Genomic DNA, 21,819 nt, shown 5'->3' with positions numbered 1-21,819 from the left:
GCCCTTTGACACAAGTCATTGGACTCCAGCAATTCAGACTATCAGAAATCCTAAACAGAGCTGCATGGTAACTCCAGTGTGGGATAATTTCCCCCCTAGAGTGTGGGAAAGTCTAAATCTTGCTAACTAAGTCCAGATCTGTTGCACAGTGACGGTCTCTGTTCTGGAGATACAGAAGTTTTTATTGGAAAAAAGAAATGAAAAAAGGTAATAGTGTATTCACACTACACACCACACAACTGTGTGATGGCATGTCAAGTGTGTACAATTTGAAGACTTTTCCTAACTACAGTTCTACTCTGACAYGTAGCTGTGGGATCCTACACCTAAAGCTCTTGTCTTTATTTTATAAATTTACTGAGCTGGGTGTTTTTCATAGAAAACATGGCAAATGTCTTCTGTTTTTCTTTTATTTTTTTGAACATTTCTATACAAGAATGACAATACAGAAATTTAGGGTAGGATTCTGCAGCAGTTCTACACACAGGCCTCCTATCATTACCAGAAGTTGCTTCTTATGCAGAGACCACAGAAAAGATCAAATCCACTTTAACAGAAACTTCGTACTATTCTATGCACTATTCTACGCAGAGTAAAGCATTTGAATTCTGAGCTCTGCAGTATTTGGGAAGCAGCACACAACCTTTTGTGGTAACCCTTATCACGGATGTCAGGAAACAGGGAAATCCCTATGGGAAATCCTACTGTAGTGGGTCAAACAATGCAGAGGGAAAAAGCAGCCTTAAGAAACAAGAGGGAAATAAGTTTCCACTAAGGACTAGAACTGCAAAAATTCTCTCTTGAAGAAATGCACATTCTTTCTTCAAATATGAAAGAAAGATCAGACTTGCTTGCCTGATCAAAACAGCTATTTGTTGAAAACACATAGCAGTTTATATCTGCATAACTGAATACAGTTAAGTCTTTCTTTCACTTAAATAGTTATCCACTAAGTGGCCAAAATAATTAGATGCTTCTGCTGTGTCTATTTTAGTAAGTTTYCAGTGTCTTCATGGTTCACATTTTTCCTGCTTCTGAGAGGGATGTATGGATTGAAACCTAAAAGCAATTGTTTTTAGCTAATTTATTTGAAGCAACTTATTTTATTAATTTAACAAATTTAATGAATTTAAGGGTTTCACTAAGCCTATCTAGAGTTGCCCTTCTGATTAATATTTAGAGCAGCCTTCCTTTCAATGTTAACCTCTGTTACATACTATCTTGTATGATGACAGTATGATTTGCTTGGGAGAAGCAAACMTAACAGGATGTATGAATCCGAGTACATGGTAAAAAAGCTTGCCTTGCAGATCAGAATCACACCAATACTGGCTGGAAGGAACCTCTGGAGCTCATGGGGTCCAGCCTCTTGCCTGAGGTGGGACTATGATCAACCCCAAATCAGGTCAACCATAGATTCGTCTAGCYCATGCAAATCTTGAAAATCTCCAACCTCTCTGGCTAACCTGTTCCAACGCTGCATTAATCTCCYAGTTTTTCCTAATTTTTTGATTAGGAAAAGTTTTTGCAAATGTACAATCTGACACTCCCATGCTGTAATCTGTGGTCATTAGACGTTGTTATATCACATGGCACTACGAAGAAGAGTTTACTTCTGCTGTCTTTTACTAAACAATCSCAGCTCATAACCTCTCCTTGTAGGTCATGTGCTGTCAGCCCCTRACCCTCTTGAACGTTCTTTGCTTCATCTTCTCAAGTTTCTTTGCACCYCTCTTGCACGGGGGGCCCAAACCTGGACATGGTATTCCAGATACAGCCTCATCAGTGCTAACAGAGGGGTATAATAGCTTGCCTCAATGGTTTGTCCACACTCCTCCTGATGTCGTCCAGTATGCTGTTTACCTTTTGGCAGTAAGTACAGTGTTTGTTCAGATTCAATCCCCCGTCCACCACAGTGCAGACCCACCCCAACCACGTAAAGCATCCCATGATCGCTAACCATGTCCTTCTAACAGGAATTGTTTTACTCACTRAGGAAAAGATTACTACTCATAAATGACATTTTTGATTTTAGAGTTGCTTTTAATGAAAAAATGAAAGCAAAGCTAATATAGCCTGACAGAAACTTTACCGTTTAGCTCAGTTTATAGATTTGAATTCTTAATCATATACAGGAATGTGAATCTACAATGATACATATATATGTTTGATATGATGACTATCATTTGGAGCAAATTATCTTTTAATTTTTCTTCAGAAGGAAATACTCTGGTTAATAGATATTTTAATTTACAGTAACAATTATTTCTTTGAATTATATTAAATAGTTCTAAACATCAGCAGTTAGCTGATTGGTACAGCAACAAGGCAGCTATTCAAGTACAATGCAAGTTATATCACATATGTTAGAAAGGTACAAAAAGGCTACAGGRAAATAAAAACATTTAGAACAGAATTTAAGATTTAGATTCATTTGTGCAATACTTCACTTTCTTACCTTCGAAAACCTTAAGAACCTCTTGTTTGATATATTTTTTTATTTCTTCAGATGAAACTGAATCAGCCTGATGAGGAAACAAAGAAGTGATATATATCAGTCATATACACGTAACGAAGACAGATACTCAGGGCATTTTTATAATGCTACAAAATCAAAAGATGCTAGAACTGGAACTAAGCAAGCAAAACTTTCACCAAAAATAAAATGTCCCAAAATAGTTGTGCTATTCACCTAACTGAAAAGGCCATTTTTTCCTAAATAGACTTACTATAATATTATGAAAGTCTCTAATACCATACAGTATAAGAGGCACTCTCAACTATCAGGATGAACTATCAGCATATTATATGTGCTCTGAATTTAATAATATCGCTTTTTTATAAGACTATTCTAAGGATATCCAGTCATACTATTATGCTTTACTTGCTTCTCATATAATGTTTGTCAACTTCTCACTTCCACCGGGGACTAGCTGCATTGATGCACAGCCAAGTAAATAATACTGTATCAGAGCACCAATAACTTACATTAGAAAAGGGTTTTAGAGCTTTATCCTATTTGATTGAGGTTATCTCAGTACTTTAAAAAAAGACCACGTGTGTGTGTGCGCACACATGGAGACAAATCAAGGTACATACAACAGCAGGTAGAATGGTAATTTCTCTTTTTTTGAGGATCATTTCTGTCTGCCTGTATTTCATTCCCATTTGCAAACATTTGTACTTTAGCTCATAAGTTTATGAAAAACTTGTAAAATTAATTCAACTGAGTAACCATCCTTTGATTTGTCAGGAGCTAAGTAAGTTAAGCATTACCTAACAACTGCTCTGAAAGTAGCACACGAGCACTCACTTAGTGAAAAGCAAAATTCAAAAGAGCTGTTTGATCACCTAGGTAAATTTTTTCCCACATCTGGTAACTGAAGAGAAATTTTAATTTTTATGATATTGTTGCACTGTTTGATTGAGTTTCCACTGCTCAGCACATGCAACCTTCATGTTTACTGATCTTACAAGCAGTAACTCAGAATTTGCATTTTCTTACCAGAAAACCTGGGGGTCCTGGTGAACCTGGGGGACCTTGATGACCTGGTGATCCTGGATGGCCTCTGTCTCCTGGTGGCCCAATGGGACCCATAGCCCCCTTTTCACCCGATGGGCCAGGCTTCCCCCTTTCACCCTGTGGACCTTTGTCTCCTGGAATACCCTGATCTCCCTGTACAAAATGAAAGCATAAAGAAAATGATTGCATACAATAGAACTAAGTAGAAAAAGTCACACAAGAATGTTTAAGAGAAACTTCTCTGTTCAGAAATAGGCATTTCTTAGACAAATGTGTTATGCAGGGAAGCTGATTTTACAGGCTAATCCTGACTTTGAAAACCCAGGGGGTAATATTCTGTTTTCTTACACTTCTAATGCTGAACTAAATGACAAAAAATAGCATGACTGTAACCTACTTTTCAAGTATAGAGTTGGGGTACAGAAAGTTTATAGCCCTGATCCATAAAATGACCTACAAATGTCAAAGATGACACAGGTAGAATTTAGGTGCTCAAACTCCTCCAGGTTTTTGTAAAAACAAAAACAAAAACAAACAACCCCCCCCAAGACTAGATGCCTAATATTTTGTTTTTTCACACGCTAATGCCTTGAAAGACTTGACAGTTTTGTGCCCATCTCCATCTTATACCCAATTTTTACTTTCAGATTAGGTTCTCCTCTATTCATTCACTCCTAAAGTTGCAATTTGTTAGATCAGATGAGAACAAGACTACCATAGACCTTCAGGAATAACTCCACAAAAAACTCATCAGTCTGTCCATTCTCACTCAAAAAAAAAATGCTGCTCACTACTCATATGATGTCTCAATGGTCAGGTCAGTCTCTCAAGATGAAAGACCGGGATTCTGTTCCCCCTTCAATCTAAGATCATCCAAACCCATCCCACTAGATGGGACTGGCTTGACTATCAAGCTGCTCTAGAGAGCACTAACTTCAAAGGAAAATCAGTTCAAACTCGTAAGTTCAAAGAAAGGGAATGCCTTTGTGGTCAAGCGAATGAGGGTGCTTAGCTGGCAGACGTGTGGGCTCCTTTCCAGGAGCCACGTCTAAACTCTTTTCTGCATCCAGAACAATATCACACAGCAAAAAAGACTTGCAGTTAGACTGCTCATGTCTTACAACAACAGTCTGATCCTTTATCCAATATAGCGGGGCTTAGGAAGAGAAGGCTGAGTAGGTTAAAACCCACGGTCAGAAAAACAAAATACAAATGAAAACAGAGTGAAGAAAACAATGGAATGAAAGTGTAAAAGACTGAAGTTTCAATGAAATGTTGCGGTTAGACTAACAGGCATCTGTAGGCATATAAAAAGCAGAGCCTGAACAGGTGCTTCATCGGCAATCTGCCCAGTATTTTCAATGTCCCTAATATGATAACGGCAGAAAGCTACCACTCTAGGTTTTATCTGCCTGTACTATCCTATAGATTACATTTTGCTCATTCCTTCTCTAGAAAACAAAAAGAGGAAAAAAATAAACCGACTGTATACTTTTCAGCTAGAATGTAGCTGATAAGGTAATCAAAGAAGGTACAAACACACAATTTTCAAGATAAACTTATGCAAAAATACGAAGAATCAGTGTAATAGATATGAGTAAGAGAAAAGAAATACAGCAGATTTCTGAACAGATGTTTGACCTTCAGGATAAAAATGAACACGGTGAAATGTGTGTTTCTGCATTTTGCCCGTTCTACAATTTCAGTTAATGAAAAAAACAGCAGATACGCAAACTTATTTGTAATGAGTGAACTCCTTGCAAACAGAGTAAATTAAAGGCCAGTATTTTGGCCAGAAACAGCTACCAACATGGGCTGAGATAGGACTTGGTTTGTTTTATTTGTAAGAAATTAAACCTTTTAGAATGACTTAATGCATTAGCTATTAGTTTGCTGAACTATAGCAGTGGAGCAAATCTTGTGTTTAGACTGTTAACGATCCGGTGATGGTTCTTGAGGATCACTGACTGTTCCTGTTGCATCACTTAAGCTAATGTTAAGTTCCACCATAGCAAACAGCACTAACAACTGATTACATCTTTATTAGAGTAATCAACAATCTACATTTATGAGAGGTAAATTAATTAACGAGAGGGAATTAATTGCATTCTTATTCCACAACAAGTACTGGCAAACTGTACTCAGATCTGAAACAGTGTTAACTGACAAAACAATAAAACTGTCATTATATTCTAAAATTATATTTATATGACATGTAAAGATTAAAAAAGACAGACAGGAAGGTAAGGATGCATGTAGGAGGTTGCACACCATTTTTATCACTCATTTGTCCTGGAAAGCTCTTTGATTTCCAGTGAGTTAGAGCTTATTACAGGCTATAATTAAGCTTCACTACAAAGACCACTGTGACATGTGATGTTTTATTGGATTAACTGAAATCATAATGAATGCATTTCTGACTGGAGTTTAAATTCTTTGTAGAGGCACTGACCTCTGGAAATCCTAGCATGAGAAAAAGAAAAACATAACCCTGTAAAAATGTGAAATCTCACTGTCCCACACARATAATTTTCAATCTGCCAAAACTACTGACACAATCACATATTCAGGGAAGTCAGAGTGACATGTAATCAATCCTTATGTGATTACATGTTTGTAAGATGTATTATCTTAAGTTTTTCTTAAAAGAGCTATTCTCCAATATTGCATACATCTGACTTCCAGTTTTATTTTTCATGCATCAATATTTAGAGTGAAGCAAAACTCTAAATATGAATGATTGCTTGCAGACACACAGCCACTTTAGCTATTCAGTAGAAAAAGAGAAGACACGAAGTGGTATCCAAAAGATGGATGTTATCCTTGTCTCAGTCTCAATTTTTCAAGAATAGAYGGGAGTAGGAAAGGGAACGTGTTTGCATCAGGGGAGTTGGAAGAGGAATATTCTKATTGAAGAGGCACAAAATGGTTTCCATAAATTCAAAATTTACAGGAAAAAATGCTCCCTTTGACTTGAAAGGCATAYGTCCAATTGATATAAGCCATTTTCAATTGGTTGGTCATTAAAGTGTGTAGTAATAGCAGCAGTGTTTAGTCCCTCAAAGGAGATGTTAGATTACTTCAGTCCATGTGATCTACATGCTCTTAAGTATCTAGAAGACTGCCTGAAGCTCAGATAAAATTAATTTGCTGTTTTTTCATGTAAAATACATCCTAATAAGGAGCTTGGWTTTTTAGAAAAAGGAAGAAGTTGTTAGAACAGGTGACTTACACGTTCTCCTTTGGGCCCTCGGTCTCCTGGTCTCCCCACAGCACCCTGAAAAATYGATTTTGAAAAAGGCTAAACATATTTCTAAAATGCTGTGTTGTATATTCTTCTACTAGAAGAACTGAAAGCAATTGCTTGCCTAGGATTGACAGTTACGTTATCTGTGAAGAATAAAATATTTWAAAGTATTCAAAAGTATGTTTTCCTACCGGAGGACCTGGCAATCCATCTTTTCCATTTATTCCCTGTAAAAAAAAACACAATTTTTTTATAGTTATGGATCTGTATTTTAAAAATATAAAGGGTAAATGTTTAGTGATGATATCAGTACATATTCTGCAGTTGTGAAGTCAGCAGTTTGTGCGCTTCCAATGTTAAGATACTCAGAAATACTCTTGAGGCATGTCAAACAAAAGAACTTGGGGCCATACTGATCTGCAAGCCTGTTAAGTTTTAACTAAGTAAAAAAATACATCTTCTGCAAAACGATGTGCATCAACTTTAATGAACATGCAACTTTAAGTATGGACTTTTCTAGTGCTACCTCATCACTACATAATCATTGAAGAGATTCATCTTGTTCTAGATAGTAGCCCTTAACTGATATTGTTTTGCATGGAAACATAACAGGAACTAAAAGGTAAACAGATAAATAAACTATTTTCTTGCCCTGTATAACCTAAAGATGATTTCAATGTTTTAGGGGAAATCCAGACCTATTCCCTCAAAACACTGTGCTGTTACAGAGACTATGCCTTAATGGCCAGGCCTACTCTTTGGTCTCTAGGACTTGTTACATGGTACAACTTCAACCTACTTGGTTAATTTTTCTTTTTTTTCCAAAAAGAGGGCGGTCTTGTTCATATCACTTATTGGAAACAGTCCCAGACACACATTATCCCCCAAACTGTAACTGGACATTGCCTCAGAGGGTGCCCACCCTTGTCACTCCCTGACATAAACCACACAAGCAGGCACTGCAGCTCTAAAATTGTATTAGTGATACGCATTTTACAATGATTTCCTAAATTAGACCAATTTGGTGCAGAGGTTACTGAAATTTTCCTCTTATTTCAAGAGGGAAGCATAAGGTGGGGAGACACGTTAAGAAACTTAAATGGGCTACTTCTCGTGCTTGGCACTGAAACATCAGGCTTAGGGGGATTACTTAGTTCTGCACTACCCAAACTGCTGCTAAAATATAAAYGAGGTTCTTCTGAACTAGCTCACGCAGTGCTACAATACAATACGCTGCTGTCTGCAGTGCTGTCGCACTTCAAATGAAGAGGTCAGGTTAGACCTATCCTAAGGGAATAGTAAATATTCCAGGCACAGTGTTGCATTACCTGTGTACAGAGGAATTAATGAGAGCACCATGAAGCAAACAATTTTCTATCTAAACTGAAATTGGGAATGCGTTTTGTTACCCCATCCTTTATAGACTGTGTTGAATGTCTGAATTAACACTGTCCGTCAGAAAAAATACTACAGGATCCTTCATGTCAACAGGACCCAAAGGACCTTCAAAGGATCTCAGTAACATTAATTATTAAAATATCACAGTACYGGGCCCTCATATAAAAAAGAACTCTTGACTGTATGACAAATATGAGCACTATAGCWGTAGATATTCTTAGAAAGATACCTAGCCTAACACAAAGCTGGATGTAATTTCATTTCTTTTGTAACTTCTGACAAATTAAGATGCCTGTTTTTGCAGTGAATCTATATATTCAGTATATAGTTGCTTACCGGTTTTCCTTGTGGCCCTTCTGGCCCAGGGAATCCTATATCTCCTATAGGTCCTCTTTCACCCTTAAAAAGAAAAACACAYGCAAGTTTTGCATTCAGTGTTTGAAATATTTGTATACTATCATTACWGAACTCAAATTTGCACTTACAGGTTCACCTGGCATTCCTGGTGACCCTGGAGATCCAGGCTTTCCCTGCAAAAAGAGAGCATTGAAAATTCAAAATTACTAGAAAATAAAACATTAATTTTTCTTAGCTAAAAAATAAGAGAGGACATGTACTTGATTGAAATGCTCACGTTATTGCTCAACAAATGCTTTAAGACAGTAAAAATGTTTTATCATTTTTTTTTTTATAAAGCAGCTTACATGTTCAYGATGTTATTCTGGCTTATGTGCAGAAATTAATTTAGCCACTTGGTCTCTTTATTTCTGAACAATGAGATAATGTTTTCATGGAAATTTCTTTTACAGCCTCATGATTTCCTTCCTCAGGAACTTCCTGATCCCGACAAATTTTAAAGAGGTTTTATTACTGACTTGATGTCTTTTGTAAATTTTTTTCAAGTTCTTTTTTTGGCCAGTTTTACTGTGGTTTTAACCTCCACCTGCCAGAGTTGATAATCCTTTCTAGTCTCATCATTTAGATAATGCCTTTAGATGGCTTCAGTTTTTTGAAAGATACCTTCTTGCTTTTAGCGAATTTGCTTATCCTATTATTCCTTGCAGGCATGATGGATTAAAAATCTACTGAACACAAAAAACTGTGGACAGCCCATCAAGAAAGACTTGAAAAATGAGCAGAAAAAGGTTGGGCATGCTCATGGTGGATTTTAGCTCTTGCTGCTTCTGGAAGGAGGTAGGGTCTAAGTGCATTACAGTTGCTATYACACCATTTCTTTGACTACCATGTTATCCTATCTAGGCCTTGACATGCGTATATTAGCAGTGGATATAGCACCCTGCTCTTCTAACTGTATGTAGCTTGAAGAAGATAAAGGATAATTCATGTTGGAAGGGACCTCAGGAGGTCCTCTGGTCAAAACTCCTCCTCCAAGCAGGGTCAGCAACAATCTGAACTGGTTATTCAGCATCAGAAAAGCATCTATAACTTTGAATCTGTATTCCCTGCAAATACCCTTGGAACAGATCCTGAACTGATTAAGCGAGGAAACTAACACATCAACACTAGTGACAACTTCAGGAATGACAGGACTGAGGATTCATGTGGAGGAAGGAGGYGTTTGCAGTAATTCTCACAGCCTCTCAGTCCGAGCTTTTCTGATCACAGAATCACAGAATGGTTGAGGTTGGAAGGGACCTCTGGAGATCGTCTAGTCCAACCCCTCTGCTCAAGCACGGTCACCTAGTGCATGTTCCACAGGATTGTRTCCAGGTGGGTTTTGAATATCTTCAGAGAAGGAGACTCCACCACCTCTCTGGGCAACCTGTGCCAGTGCTCCGTCACTCTCACAGTAAGGAAGTTTTTCCATATATTGAGGTGGAAATTCCTGTGCTTCAGTTTGTGSCCATTGTCTCTTATCCTGATAATCCCACTGGCAAAAAGCTAAAGCTAGAATGAGACATTTATACCTCCAAATGGGGAAAACATTCTCTATTGAATCTAAGAAATAATGCCAGGCAGGCAACAAAAATTCTCTTCCAGTAAATGTATGGATACATTTCCAAAACTCTTCTCAGCCTACTAAAAAGTAATGTCTCTCATAAATCTATTAACTTGTTAATTAAAACTGCTTAGCATAAAATGTTAAAAGAAATAATTTATTTTGGTGGATTTCGTTTGAGTTAGACCCAAGCAATAGAACACTTTGCATCAGTGATGAAAGGAACTCATTAAATATTTTGTATACAGCTAGAATAGAGAGCAATACTTCAAACAACAGTAAGACTTGAAACATATCCAGTGGGAAATATACAGGGAAAGAACAATTCTGATCACCCTAACTGGCTACTGCATTATTGATTCACAGCATGCAGCACATTTCAGAACATCAAACTTCAATACTCTTACATGAGCTACAAAACTCAGAAAACTTTTATTTTTCCTTAAAATGTGTACTTTTTATTTGTTTTAGGAGATCTTAACTAGATTAAGCTATTTAAGTCCAATGTTCTCTCTTGGAACTCGCAGTAAATATACTGAATCAGTGGCAAATGGAAATGGAGTGCATAGATGCATATTTCTCTTTATTTCATGAAGCACATCTTTATAATTTAAAAACTGCTCCTGAATGGATTGGTAGCTGCCCAAATTTAATAATAAATGTATTTGCATATAAATAACTCCATRTTACCTCCTGAAAAATGGATGAACTTTTTTTAGTAAACTGTGAATGCAATCTAAAGAAAAGTTGTCTTTGTTTCCTTTAGGAACATGAATGAATAATTATAATTTCAATTTATCATTAGCTACATTTACTTTCACCTACAACAAAGTTTCTAGATGACTTTCAGAAACTTCTAATATCACATATAAATAGCTGGCAGAAACATTCCCCAATGAAAATGTTTGATTGACTTGATATGCAGATCATATGGATTGCTATATCTAAAATTTATAAAATTTCTTTATGATAGAAGGATGCTCAGAGGTTTGGGAATCTCCAGGAATACTGTAAATGACTTTATAATTTGTCTTTATTAAACTGTGGCAATGAGAAGAATCTCATATGCTTCCTTAGCTGAGTATATGCAGCTTTATATTCAAGCTTTATCATGTATTCAGAYCATTTCCTCCTGTCATTTTAATAGTAATACGAACCCTCAGTAGTATTAAAATTTTAATCTCTTCAGGGAAAACATATAATTTCCGTACCTGCCTATTAAGCAAGAGCCAAATACTGGCATTCCACAAATTAACACTACAGCTGAGCTCCTTGCCTAATCTTTTTTTTTTCTGCTTTCCCTAATAAACGTTTTTCTTTAATACAGGTACATACCGGTGTCCCTGCTATTCCTGGTGTGCCAGAGGGTCCACGGTCACCCTAAAGAAAAAATAAATCTATCCTTAAATGGTAATACTCAGAAAAGGAGTTGTTCATAGATTCCAATTAAAACTTGAGAAACGATTATTTAGTGAACTGAAAATGAGGACAAACCAGGCTCTGCTAGATGATAATATTTAGCTCTACCATTGACTCATTTTACAGACTTGAGCAATTAGCTTAGCTTTGTTTAGGTTCCCTTGTATAATGCCATAATTTCCATGCTATACCTTACACTCAGTTTGAAGCTTTACTTGAAAAGCGATGGAAAACCCCTCTAAGTAATTATTATTTGTAGTCATGACAGTGGCCAAAATTAACACAGGGTAATTCACTATCACAGCAGGATGCATATATAAAGATTTACCTTTTAAAGAAGTTACTGCCTCCCTGCTACCCAGTGATCCATTTTCTAMAGGTTATCATCCCTGAGGACTAGGAAGTAGAAGGGAATGTTTGTGCCATGGTCATTTCAGGGCAAAGTTCCTCTCTTTAGCATATGGCCCATCTTCATCTACACTCCAAGCTAACAAAATGGATTTTCTGCAAAAGCTGATGAGACATGAGAACAAATTCATCTTTCTCTCTTACAAAGACTATATACCAATCAATCTTACTGGAGTGGTAAAACCCTTCAGCTAGATTTACCCTAACTAGCTGCTGATATGTATTGGTCTGCAATGCCACTGCTAGTGTAGTGTTGGTTAAGAAAGTGGAAAAAAAACAGGCTCCTACTTGATATAATTATGTCAGAAAAAGCCCTGACACAGGTAATACCATGCTAACAGGAGAATATTATCATGAGATGAGTTTGTTACCTGGAGCTATGTTTTGCAAAAGCTCTGGCAACAAAGCTGCAGCAAAATTCTTTCACGTAGAAGAGCCTGAGGAGATGTTGAGATTTTTGKGTTCTGTTCTTGACTCTTACATTGATTTGTCTCATTCTCATAATTTCTTTCAGGTAATACAATGATAATGATGGTAATTAGTAACACTTATCCACATTCTGCAAAGTATAGATGTTTGACATTGATTGTCTACACAGAGTTTTGAGATCCTCAGATCAAACACGCATCGTACACAGGGCAAAGCATCAGCAATAGGTAGCAATAACTTCTCAAAAACTTTTGAAGAAASGATGCAGTGCAAGATAGTGCAAGACAAATGAATTCAAGTTTTGTTTTGCTTTTTCATTTGAGATTTTCAGACCTCATGACATCAACAAGGAGACAGAAGCTGCAGTAATTGAASTGTCTACCTTAGTACATGTTCAAGATCTTGTTGTGTATCATGTTTGTGATAGAACTGCTCTGTYGTGGCAAACATGATGATCTCAGCAGAACCAGCTCTGAGTCACATAACCTGGATGTGGCAGAGCATCTGGAGGCTGGCAGTCAGTTTCTAGGCTAGGAATGACYTCAGCTACTCTCTGCAAGCTATTGGAGAGAGATCTCCAATTTACTTATCAAATTTACTTATCAATTTACTTATCAAAGGGGCTTGTTAATGAAAAAATGCCCTACTTTATTCACTGTCACACATGTACCCATGTAATAAAGCTAAGCAGGCCATACCACCAAACCAAACAAGGGAAGGCCTTTTGTCCAGAGGGAGAAGCTTGCTTACAGGCCACAGTTTGACTTCTCTCACTCTAAACACAATGAAAAGCCACTTAATACAAGTTACCTCTCAATGAGTCTGTACAGCTTTAGAAAAATTGAGTACTGAGTATACTTAGCAGGGAATACTAGCTTGATCAGTGCTCTCTGTGCCTGTGACTTTTCTGCAGCCAGAACTTGTGGTTCATGGTGGTTTCATTAGATGACAGCTGCATCAGGGAAGCCAGCTTAAGAAATTCCCAGCAGCTCCCTTGCAGCTTCTTTTTCTTTTGAGGATTATTCTTATCCCTGGTCTTGGCAGCAAGSTGGTTCACAGCACAGCCTCGCAAACCACTGTGTCGGCACAGATGAGGGAAGCTAAACTTGACTCTGAGCTCACAAACTTCTTATGCCAGCTCCACTGCTTAAGTTAATGTATTACCAAAAGGCAGCTTCTCTATGGAAGACAACCTTCTGCCACACAGACATACCTAAGAGCTCTGAAGAAAAAAATAGCATCCACTATACTCTTGGGACTGGCAGGAAGACACTGGGATTATGTTCATTTATTTGAACTACAAGTGTGGAATTTTGCCTAAATTTAGTTCAGGATGTTTTTACTTTGGGAAAGGGCCAAAGTACACTAACACTTAGCCCGTTTATACAACCTGCTCTACTCCYTATCCCCTTTATTTAACTCTTATCCCCCTCCAATCCTGCCTCAGTTAGATCTGCAATATCTCCCTGTGTTTGTTCATTTTGAAATTAGACTACTCCTTAATTAATTGTAAATTGTAGTCTTCCAGTGCAACAGTCATCCCATAAGCATCTAGACATTTAGACACCTACATTTGATCTTGCCACATCACACTCTACACAAGCAGGAGCAATGTGTGGTGATATTAACAGATGGAAACTTTTCATTTGAGTTGTTTTTTGACAAAACARTGCTTCAGTAAAACTGACTTTTACTTGAAGTTTTTTGCACGAAGACTCGTAATTCATAAAAAGCTGAAGAAATGTTTAATTTTTCAAAAAATATTTTTATTTTTTCCTCTTAAATTTAGAAGATTTGGGTAAAATGAAAGCAAAGTGCTTCACTGACAGAAAACATTTTTTRCTTTTTAATTTCTCTGATGATATTTTTTGCTTTGCTATATTTAGAAAAAATATCAAAATCTTGGTATTTTTAGCATTTCATGACAAACTCTACTCTAAATTCACATTAGCCTCAACAACTAATACATGACAGACTGAAAGATGCCACCTGCACAACAAAAAGATCATTTCTGAAATGCAGAGCTGTACTAGAGGAAGAAGCTGGGGATTATGACATGGTTCAAACACCGTACAAGCAGTACACTGTACAAGAAAAGCAAAACAAAAACAACAGKCCTTTTTTTAAGAAAATGAGCAGCAGTCTGAGAATCAAGACCTTTATCTTTGCCTTCAGATGGAATGGGATGCAATGCGACAAGAACTGTAGGGGATCAATCTCTCTCTTTCTATACTTTCCTTGATTTTCACACCCATAGTTTTTTTTTTTTCATTTTTTTTTAATGGAAGTCTTGCAGGCACTGTGTCTGGACTAATTCGTGTACAAACTTCTCTTCAGATCTGAAGTTATGCCCTAAGTCTTAGAACAGAGCAGACAAACTGCAAGCCTATGACGATATTCAAGACAGAACAGGAACTTGTAACCATACTTAGGAACTTACCAAGTATATTCCCTTCTACACAATTAAGAAAACAAATCACTACAAGACCTACACAAAATTTTATCTTGAGTCAGCATGTCATTTAGATCAACATCAAAGTAAAAAAGGAAATGCAGGTAATTATACAATGTTTTTTCACACTGAAATATAAACTTCATAAAACATTCCCACATAAGGTTCAAAAACCATTCAGCTGCAGATAGTTGAAAATAAAAAGTCAAGAATTTTCTGTTATGAGTCCTACCTTTTCTCCTGGGAGTCCTTCTAGTCCTGGTAATCCCATTGGTCCTGGGTCTCCCTGATTTTTTTTTAAATTAAAAAGGTTTGCATGGATTAGAATTTATGTAATCTACATGAGAAATGTTGAACAACAAGCAACAGCAGAATATTTGGCTTGAGATATTGCTTAAAAATAGCTAAATAGTTATCTGAGTGATACAGATATTATGCCACGTTTTAGTGATCTGTGAAATAAATTATTCCTAGATGCATTGTGTGATTATTTTCTGCTTTAATTCTGATTAAGAACATAATCAAGAAGAGTCCACTCCACGGTTCTTGTTGGCCACGGTCAGCWCTATGCCACCTTCACTCAGTAGAGTCACAGGTTGTGAGCATACGCTGTCAGGTGGAGAATTAACATTGTACCAGTTTGTTTAACTTTCCAGATGCATCATTGCTTCAGAGCAGAACTCTGTTCCTTAAGCAAAGTTTATTCTGCAAGGGACTGCAAGGATCTGTAATTAGAGAGATGATGTGCCACCTTCTTGGTGGCTGAATGAACTCCCAAGTGACTTAGGAAGCTCTGCAGGTGTTTCTCTAAAGTAGTCATTTGTTTCCCTCAGTAGTAGAAATAGCTGTTCTTCACTTTGTCTGATGAAAGGGTCATGATTTTGTTTCAAATAAGATTTTCATACTTTTTTTTAGGATTTCTTGATCTTCATCAAGTAAACAATTCATCAGAGGATAATGGGGAACATAATATAGTCTGAGTGGGAATAATTTTCTTCCCAAGATATCTCAATTTCTACTGCTATTACCAGCAAACTATGTTTTCAGCTCTTCCAGCTGACATTTGGGACCCAGTCTGATTCAATCATACCRTCTGCAGCATAAAACAAGTCTGCTGGACACAATTCTAACACACTGACTATGAAGGAGTAGTACTTGTTTTACTGCCTTGCAGTGTTATAATCCTGTAATTTTCATTACGCAGGTAAGTGATATTTCTTGGGCTTAAAAAAGGAGAAAAACAYGAATATAGTGAAAGATTTAACTGCCATGAGTGTATATATCCAATTTTTAAAACAATACCCATTTAAAATGATATTTTATGCTATCATACTTTTTGTGCTATACCAAGAGTACTCAGTTTTTACCAATAYCATCTGTGTAATTTTATGGATGTAAATCAAGAAGCAGTACATGTGAATCATAATTTTGCCACCTTCAGGGCTAGAAATTGCAGTGGTACATCATAACCTAACAACCAGTATAGTCTCTCTATCAGGAATGCAGGAAACATCATTTGTCTAGGACTTTGGGAAAAATGTGTTCACAGTCAGGATTTGGATTTATATTCTGCTGGTGACTAGCTCTATTCTAGACTATGCAGCTACCCGCGATTCTTCCACTAGTTGTCCTTGCCYTCCTCATAATTTTGACAGAAAGGTCATGTGCAAAGAACACAATGTAATGCTCAAGGGAGAAAATACCAAGAAGTTAAACAGATCTGTCTTACTCTGTTTTTGTTCTCTTCGGTATCAGTGAGACACTATTGAGCAACCTCTCTACTCAGCTGAAAGCAGTGTGCCACTCACCCAGCAGTCTTTGAATGTCACACTGCATAGCTGAAAGGTATAGCAGCTCCCACCATCACTGTCATCTTGCTCCCTGGGAGCAATGTGATCATACTCCAATCACCTGTCATACCATTTCCAATGAAATCATGTGAAAACAACTTCTGGTTGCTACTTGCTAGKATGACATAGCACATTGTCTCTTTAGCAATTTCAAATTTAATTTTGAGTGAAGTCCAGAAGGTCTTAAAGCATTCTGCATCTCTATTACCTATAGGGCTGTACCAAGTAAGGTTTTATCTCCTGCAGTAAAAATTATTTATTCTTAAATATCTCAAGGGACAGCTCAGCAGAGAAAAATCCACAAGCAGTTAATACTGTGTTCAATCATTCACTATATTATCACCCCAGAACTATTTACTAGAAGTTGAAAATTTCTYAAGCCTGTCAGTAAAAAAGGCTTTTTCAGATGTACTGATTCTGCAGAAGCAAGATACCTGCTAAAAACAGTAATAATCTTCCACTCTTGTCGCTAGGATCATATACTGAACAATTTGGGAAATCTCTGGAATAACCAAAAAATACATACCACTGCACCAGGATCTCCTTTTGGACCCTGCGAAGAACATGAGAAGCAGAAATGAATTAAAAAAAGGAACAGCATTACACAATTAACATGGTATTTTCTGTATTAGTGCGTTATATATACACATTGGTAATGCAGTGCATTCAGAATCAGCATTACYGGCCCTCCCAGTTAGTTAATTCTGTGTACAATTTTATTAGTATGTGGTTTTGATGTTCCAAAATRCAGAGAAAGACAGTTCTGTGGTCTAGTCTGAGTCTGCAACTAAAAGCTGGACATGAAGTAAGGACAAAGTCCTCACCGATAGCTACAACGGTTGCCAAACTGATGATACAGTAGAACTAYGACTCTGACAGGAAGGAGGACCTAAATAAGTGCACAGCATCTCCGGGTCCACAGAAACAAAGCACAGAGTGTGCAGCTGCGGGCCGGTGTAGCACAGTCTGTTGCCTGGAAAGGCACCAGCTCTGTATTACAGTCTCTGTTTCACACATCATTCTGCACGGTAGCTACCTGCAGTGCATCAGTGACAGAACGGAGATCAGAATTCATGGGTTTCTCCTTCCAGCAYCAAACATAATCCACTGAAAAACTATATCATCAGTAACTATATAGGACATACTATACATTTTAAGATACTCTCATTAAAAAGTCCAATAACAAATCATGCCCAATTTTGCAGACTTACTAGTCAGCATAGCTTTGGGATGAAATACTTAAAATAAGTCATTCTCTCAGAACAGGCTAAAATGCTTGATAAACAGAGAAAAACACGTCCTTTAGTATTTACCATGTAACAATCATATCTTGATTTACAACTTTGCTATCTTTCAAATATAAAATCAAACACAATGACACTCATGAAAACTGCATGCAATTAATCAACCCCTCTGTTAATATTTTAATTAACTACTACAAATTGCATTTCTATGAAATACTTACTGGAGGTCCTGGTGGACCCGGATAACTAGCAACACTCACRCCACCCTGCAACAGCAAGTTTAGAAGTTGAGTTGAGCCGAAATTAAATGCTTATTGAAACAAAAAGAAGATGCAAGATACCTGTAGTTTGTATAAGCTGCTCATTCCATTTCTTTCATTTTGAGGCACACCCTTTAAAACACAAAAACCGAGTAAGTATCACAACTATGAGCTAGGGAGGTCCAACTCTTGCCTTATGTAAATCTCAGCAAAGCGAGTAAGACATTTCTGTAAGAATATAAGATATATATCAATACAGCGTGGGACTTTTTTTAACATATAAAACCAGTAACTTGAAAATCTTTAACAAACAATACTTACAAATTCTTATATAAATATCTACGAGTGACTGGCCAAATGATACAAGCGAGGAAGGTACTGTGCATTTTATTTTCACWTATGCTAAATATGGATTTATGCTAAATGGAAAACTCAAAAGCATCTAAACTTAAGCTTTAAGTGCTTTTAGAACACTGAGGCTTGAACTGTAACCCTGAATAAATGCTCCAGTTTGACAGATGATGCAGTAAGAAATTCAGAATAAAACTGACTTGTTCATAAAAACATTGATTCATTCATAAAATTCAGTGGCTGAATTGCCATCTTATGTCAGGCCTGATGACTTCCAAAATACAAAAAGCTGAAATACTAAGTGCATTCAGTTTATCTTGTTCTGAAAGATACTTAGATTTTTTTGGACTCTAATCAGTTAATATTCTAAATGGAATTAGTAAATACGGGCATTAGTCATTCTTCCTGTATAAACATTTATAAAACTTACATGTCACAATGACTAACATCAAAACCTAAGCTACAGGCACATTTTTCAACTCAAAAGATTGCAATGTGCTTCCAGCAACAAATGAACTTGACTGAGGTTCTGAAAACTTTTAATATTTCAACTCTCATCACATATAATAAAATAATGCAAATTATTAAAGTAAGTTTTATTTTATTTTGCTCTTATTTATTCCATGGATAAATCCTGAGGGACATAGAAGCAGTCACAGCTCTGGCAGTGGAGTTGGTTAGAGACAGAAAAAGGAAACATATCTAATGGTTGATCTTATTCACATATTCACCAGCTCTTTAAAAGACATCTAACAGATTTCTGAGACAAGGCTTTCCCCACTGTACTTTACTATCACTATAAYGTCTTTATCCACATGCCATTTAATTCTATTCTTTATTCTACTTTTCACTGATTTGCTAGAAGTCAGACCCACAGGTCTGTATTTTCCTGGATTCCCAGTCGAGCCCTTCTTAAGAACTGGCATCATATTTGCTACTTCTCATTCCTCTGGTATGATCATCAATTTAAATTCACACTTGAGTTACTTTAAACTCTTTGATGCATGTCATCTCATCTTAGYTATTCATTATAAATCTTTTATCAACCTGAAGGTCCTTTCTGCTGACATGTCTGTTTGTGACAACTCTTCTTATTAATTCTTTGTATAGGAATCTTCTTTATAGTGAACACAAATGCACATAATTTATTTAGCTTTTTAGGTATGATTTCATCTTTTTGGATTGTTCTATTATACATTGACATCTATTGATCTTGGAGACTGGCAAGCATCTCACCTTTGCTGTGTATGAAAATTTTTCTCTTACTACCTTTTATGCCTTTAGCAAGCTGTTCCTCAAATATTTTTCGGCCTGACTTACAACGATTTTACATTGAACTTCCTGTAGATTACTCTTCTATGTTTTTGTTACCTGGACATGAATTCCAGCTTTTGACGTGTATCTTTTCATTTCTAACAACACTGTTTACCCTGCTTTTTAATCAATGCAAAATGTTTTGGTTCTTTAAAGTCTTTTTCAATACGTAGCACATATTTTCTTTCARCATCTAATATTATGTCTTTAAATAATGTTTGAAGTAATTTTGACCTTTCTTCTAGATTTCTTTTAATTTTACCTCAGTATGCTTCCTCATTTCTCAGTAACTCTTCTTTTTATGATAATTGCTATCAGTTGATTTTTTTGCCTTTTTCTTTTCTAAAATGCCAAACTGCAGTGCATATACTATTATAGAGTACCTCTTCCCTAGGAACATTTTAGAAGAGATCCTATGTACTACTCTGGCTAAATTTTGAGTTGCTTCTCTTATGACTGATAGCTCACTGGGACTGTGTGTGTGTGTGTGTGTGTGTGTGTGTTGTCACATTCATTATACCTAAAATGTAACCTCTGAATCAAATTCCATCATGACATTTTACATGACAGCATATGAAGTCTTCAGTTTTATGCTGTTTCTGCCTTCCCATACTCTCTAATGTCCCTTAACAGGTCCCAGTCTCTGCTAATATCCTAGTTAGATGACAGCGTAACTCCTCTTCCTCTTTCTTGGGCACAGAAATTCAATTTATAGAGATTCTTTGTTAGCTTTTAAATTTAACTTGACCTTAGATTTTCTTTAGCAGACAGYATCAGTTGTTCTGTCATTACTATGTAATTTTTACCCTGGTATTATAGTGCCCCTCTCCCTGCTATTCTTAAATTATGTTTCTGACATTCTTATTACATCCCCATTCAAAATCAGCTGTTCCTGTAGCCAGTTTCCTGGGGAGGAGAWATGGACTGAATTTAGACTGAATTTACAGAGCTGTTAGGCAAGGACTGAGAAACACAGCCCTCTAGCCTACRTCAGGAAGTGGGTTCGATTTGGGGTAGAAAAGAAAAACTGTCCTAGAGAAAGGCTAGAAGCAGGCTACAGTTTCGGTTGTAGTAGGAAGAGATCAGAGAGCTTAACCATAGTTAGACTTTAGACTCACAGCCCTCCTTGGAATAACACTGTGGTCAGAGGAGCGATCTTGCTTATGGTTAGAGATGGCACTTCAAAGGCTGTGATTAGGGTTAGGGATCATAAGACTCTTCAGTTTGGAGTTAATTTTGTGTTACGTAGGAGTCCAGTTAATTTGGAGTCCACTGAGCTCCTCCAGCTTTCCCTAGATTAYGTGCCTACAGAGATCCCTAATCCCATTCAAAGGTCTAATTAACAGTGGTATCCACGGTTATTAAACTAAGTAGAGTAGTAAAGTAAACTTCAACCAAGTTTCGGGGAYGGCTTTAGTGACTTGGACTTCCTCAGCGATGAATGACCAGAAAAAAAAGGAATACAGAAACCTTCTGCAGACAGACATTGTTGCTTTCCACACTATTAATATGTATTACACAGATATTCAATTTTTGATACAAAGACTCCAAATCAGGCAATTTTAACATTTGCATTTTACTCATMGATATATATAACATTCAAAACATAAAGCAAAATGTCTTACCGGAGGCCCAGGTGGTCCAGGCTTCCCAGGAGAACCTTCATTACCCTAGTACAGCAAGAGATTCATCCAACTCATTTACAGAAACTGATGTTCGGGTCTCATAGCCAAACTATAATGACCATTAACAACTAATGATCAAAAAATACAGTCAATATGAGCAGATAAGATCAAGAATGAATTATCATGCCCAGCTTCTGCTTAATCTTAAGGCAAATTGTTCATCATTATTCTAGACTAGCTTTTATTTTGCTAGTTTCGTGATGCCTTACATATAGTAACTTCCTTATGACAAACTAGTACTGGTCAGCTGGGATGCTTTTAGTTCTAGAATACAGCAGA

At 36.8% G+C, this 21,819-nt stretch overlaps 1 protein-coding gene across 3 annotated transcripts in view; it reads right to left on the bottom strand.

Annotated features, from left to right (window-relative positions):
* The window catches only part of COL19A1 (collagen type XIX alpha 1 chain), a 213,410-nt gene that overhangs the window by 10,274 nt on the left and 181,317 nt on the right, over window positions 1-21,819 (bottom strand). For all 3 annotated transcript variants that reach the window (XM_085316027.1, XM_085316028.1, XM_085316029.1), the window contains 12 exons: window positions 21,481-21,525; window positions 18,272-18,322; window positions 18,152-18,196; window positions 17,213-17,239; window positions 15,069-15,122; window positions 11,464-11,508; window positions 8,654-8,698; window positions 8,505-8,567; window positions 6,962-6,997; window positions 6,756-6,800; window positions 3,506-3,676; window positions 2,459-2,525 (listed from right to left, as the gene is read on the bottom strand). In XM_085316027.1, coding sequence (XP_085172153.1) covers window positions 2,459-2,525; window positions 3,506-3,676; window positions 6,756-6,800; window positions 6,962-6,997; window positions 8,505-8,567; window positions 8,654-8,698; window positions 11,464-11,508; window positions 15,069-15,122; window positions 17,213-17,239; window positions 18,152-18,196; window positions 18,272-18,322; window positions 21,481-21,525 — 694 coding nt within the window. The remainder of the gene's footprint in view (window positions 1-2,458; window positions 2,526-3,505; window positions 3,677-6,755; window positions 6,801-6,961; window positions 6,998-8,504; window positions 8,568-8,653; window positions 8,699-11,463; window positions 11,509-15,068; window positions 15,123-17,212; window positions 17,240-18,151; window positions 18,197-18,271; window positions 18,323-21,480; window positions 21,526-21,819) is intronic.

This window comes from Rhea americana, unplaced genomic scaffold (assembly GCF_003343005.1).
Source record: "Rhea americana isolate MKP2758 unplaced genomic scaffold, rheAme1 scaffold_45, whole genome shotgun sequence".
In the NCBI taxonomy this organism is placed as follows: domain Eukaryota; kingdom Metazoa; phylum Chordata; class Aves; order Rheiformes; family Rheidae; genus Rhea; species Rhea americana.
Note: the sequence above shows the minus strand (reverse complement) of the source record. Positions and strands in the feature narration are given on the sequence as shown.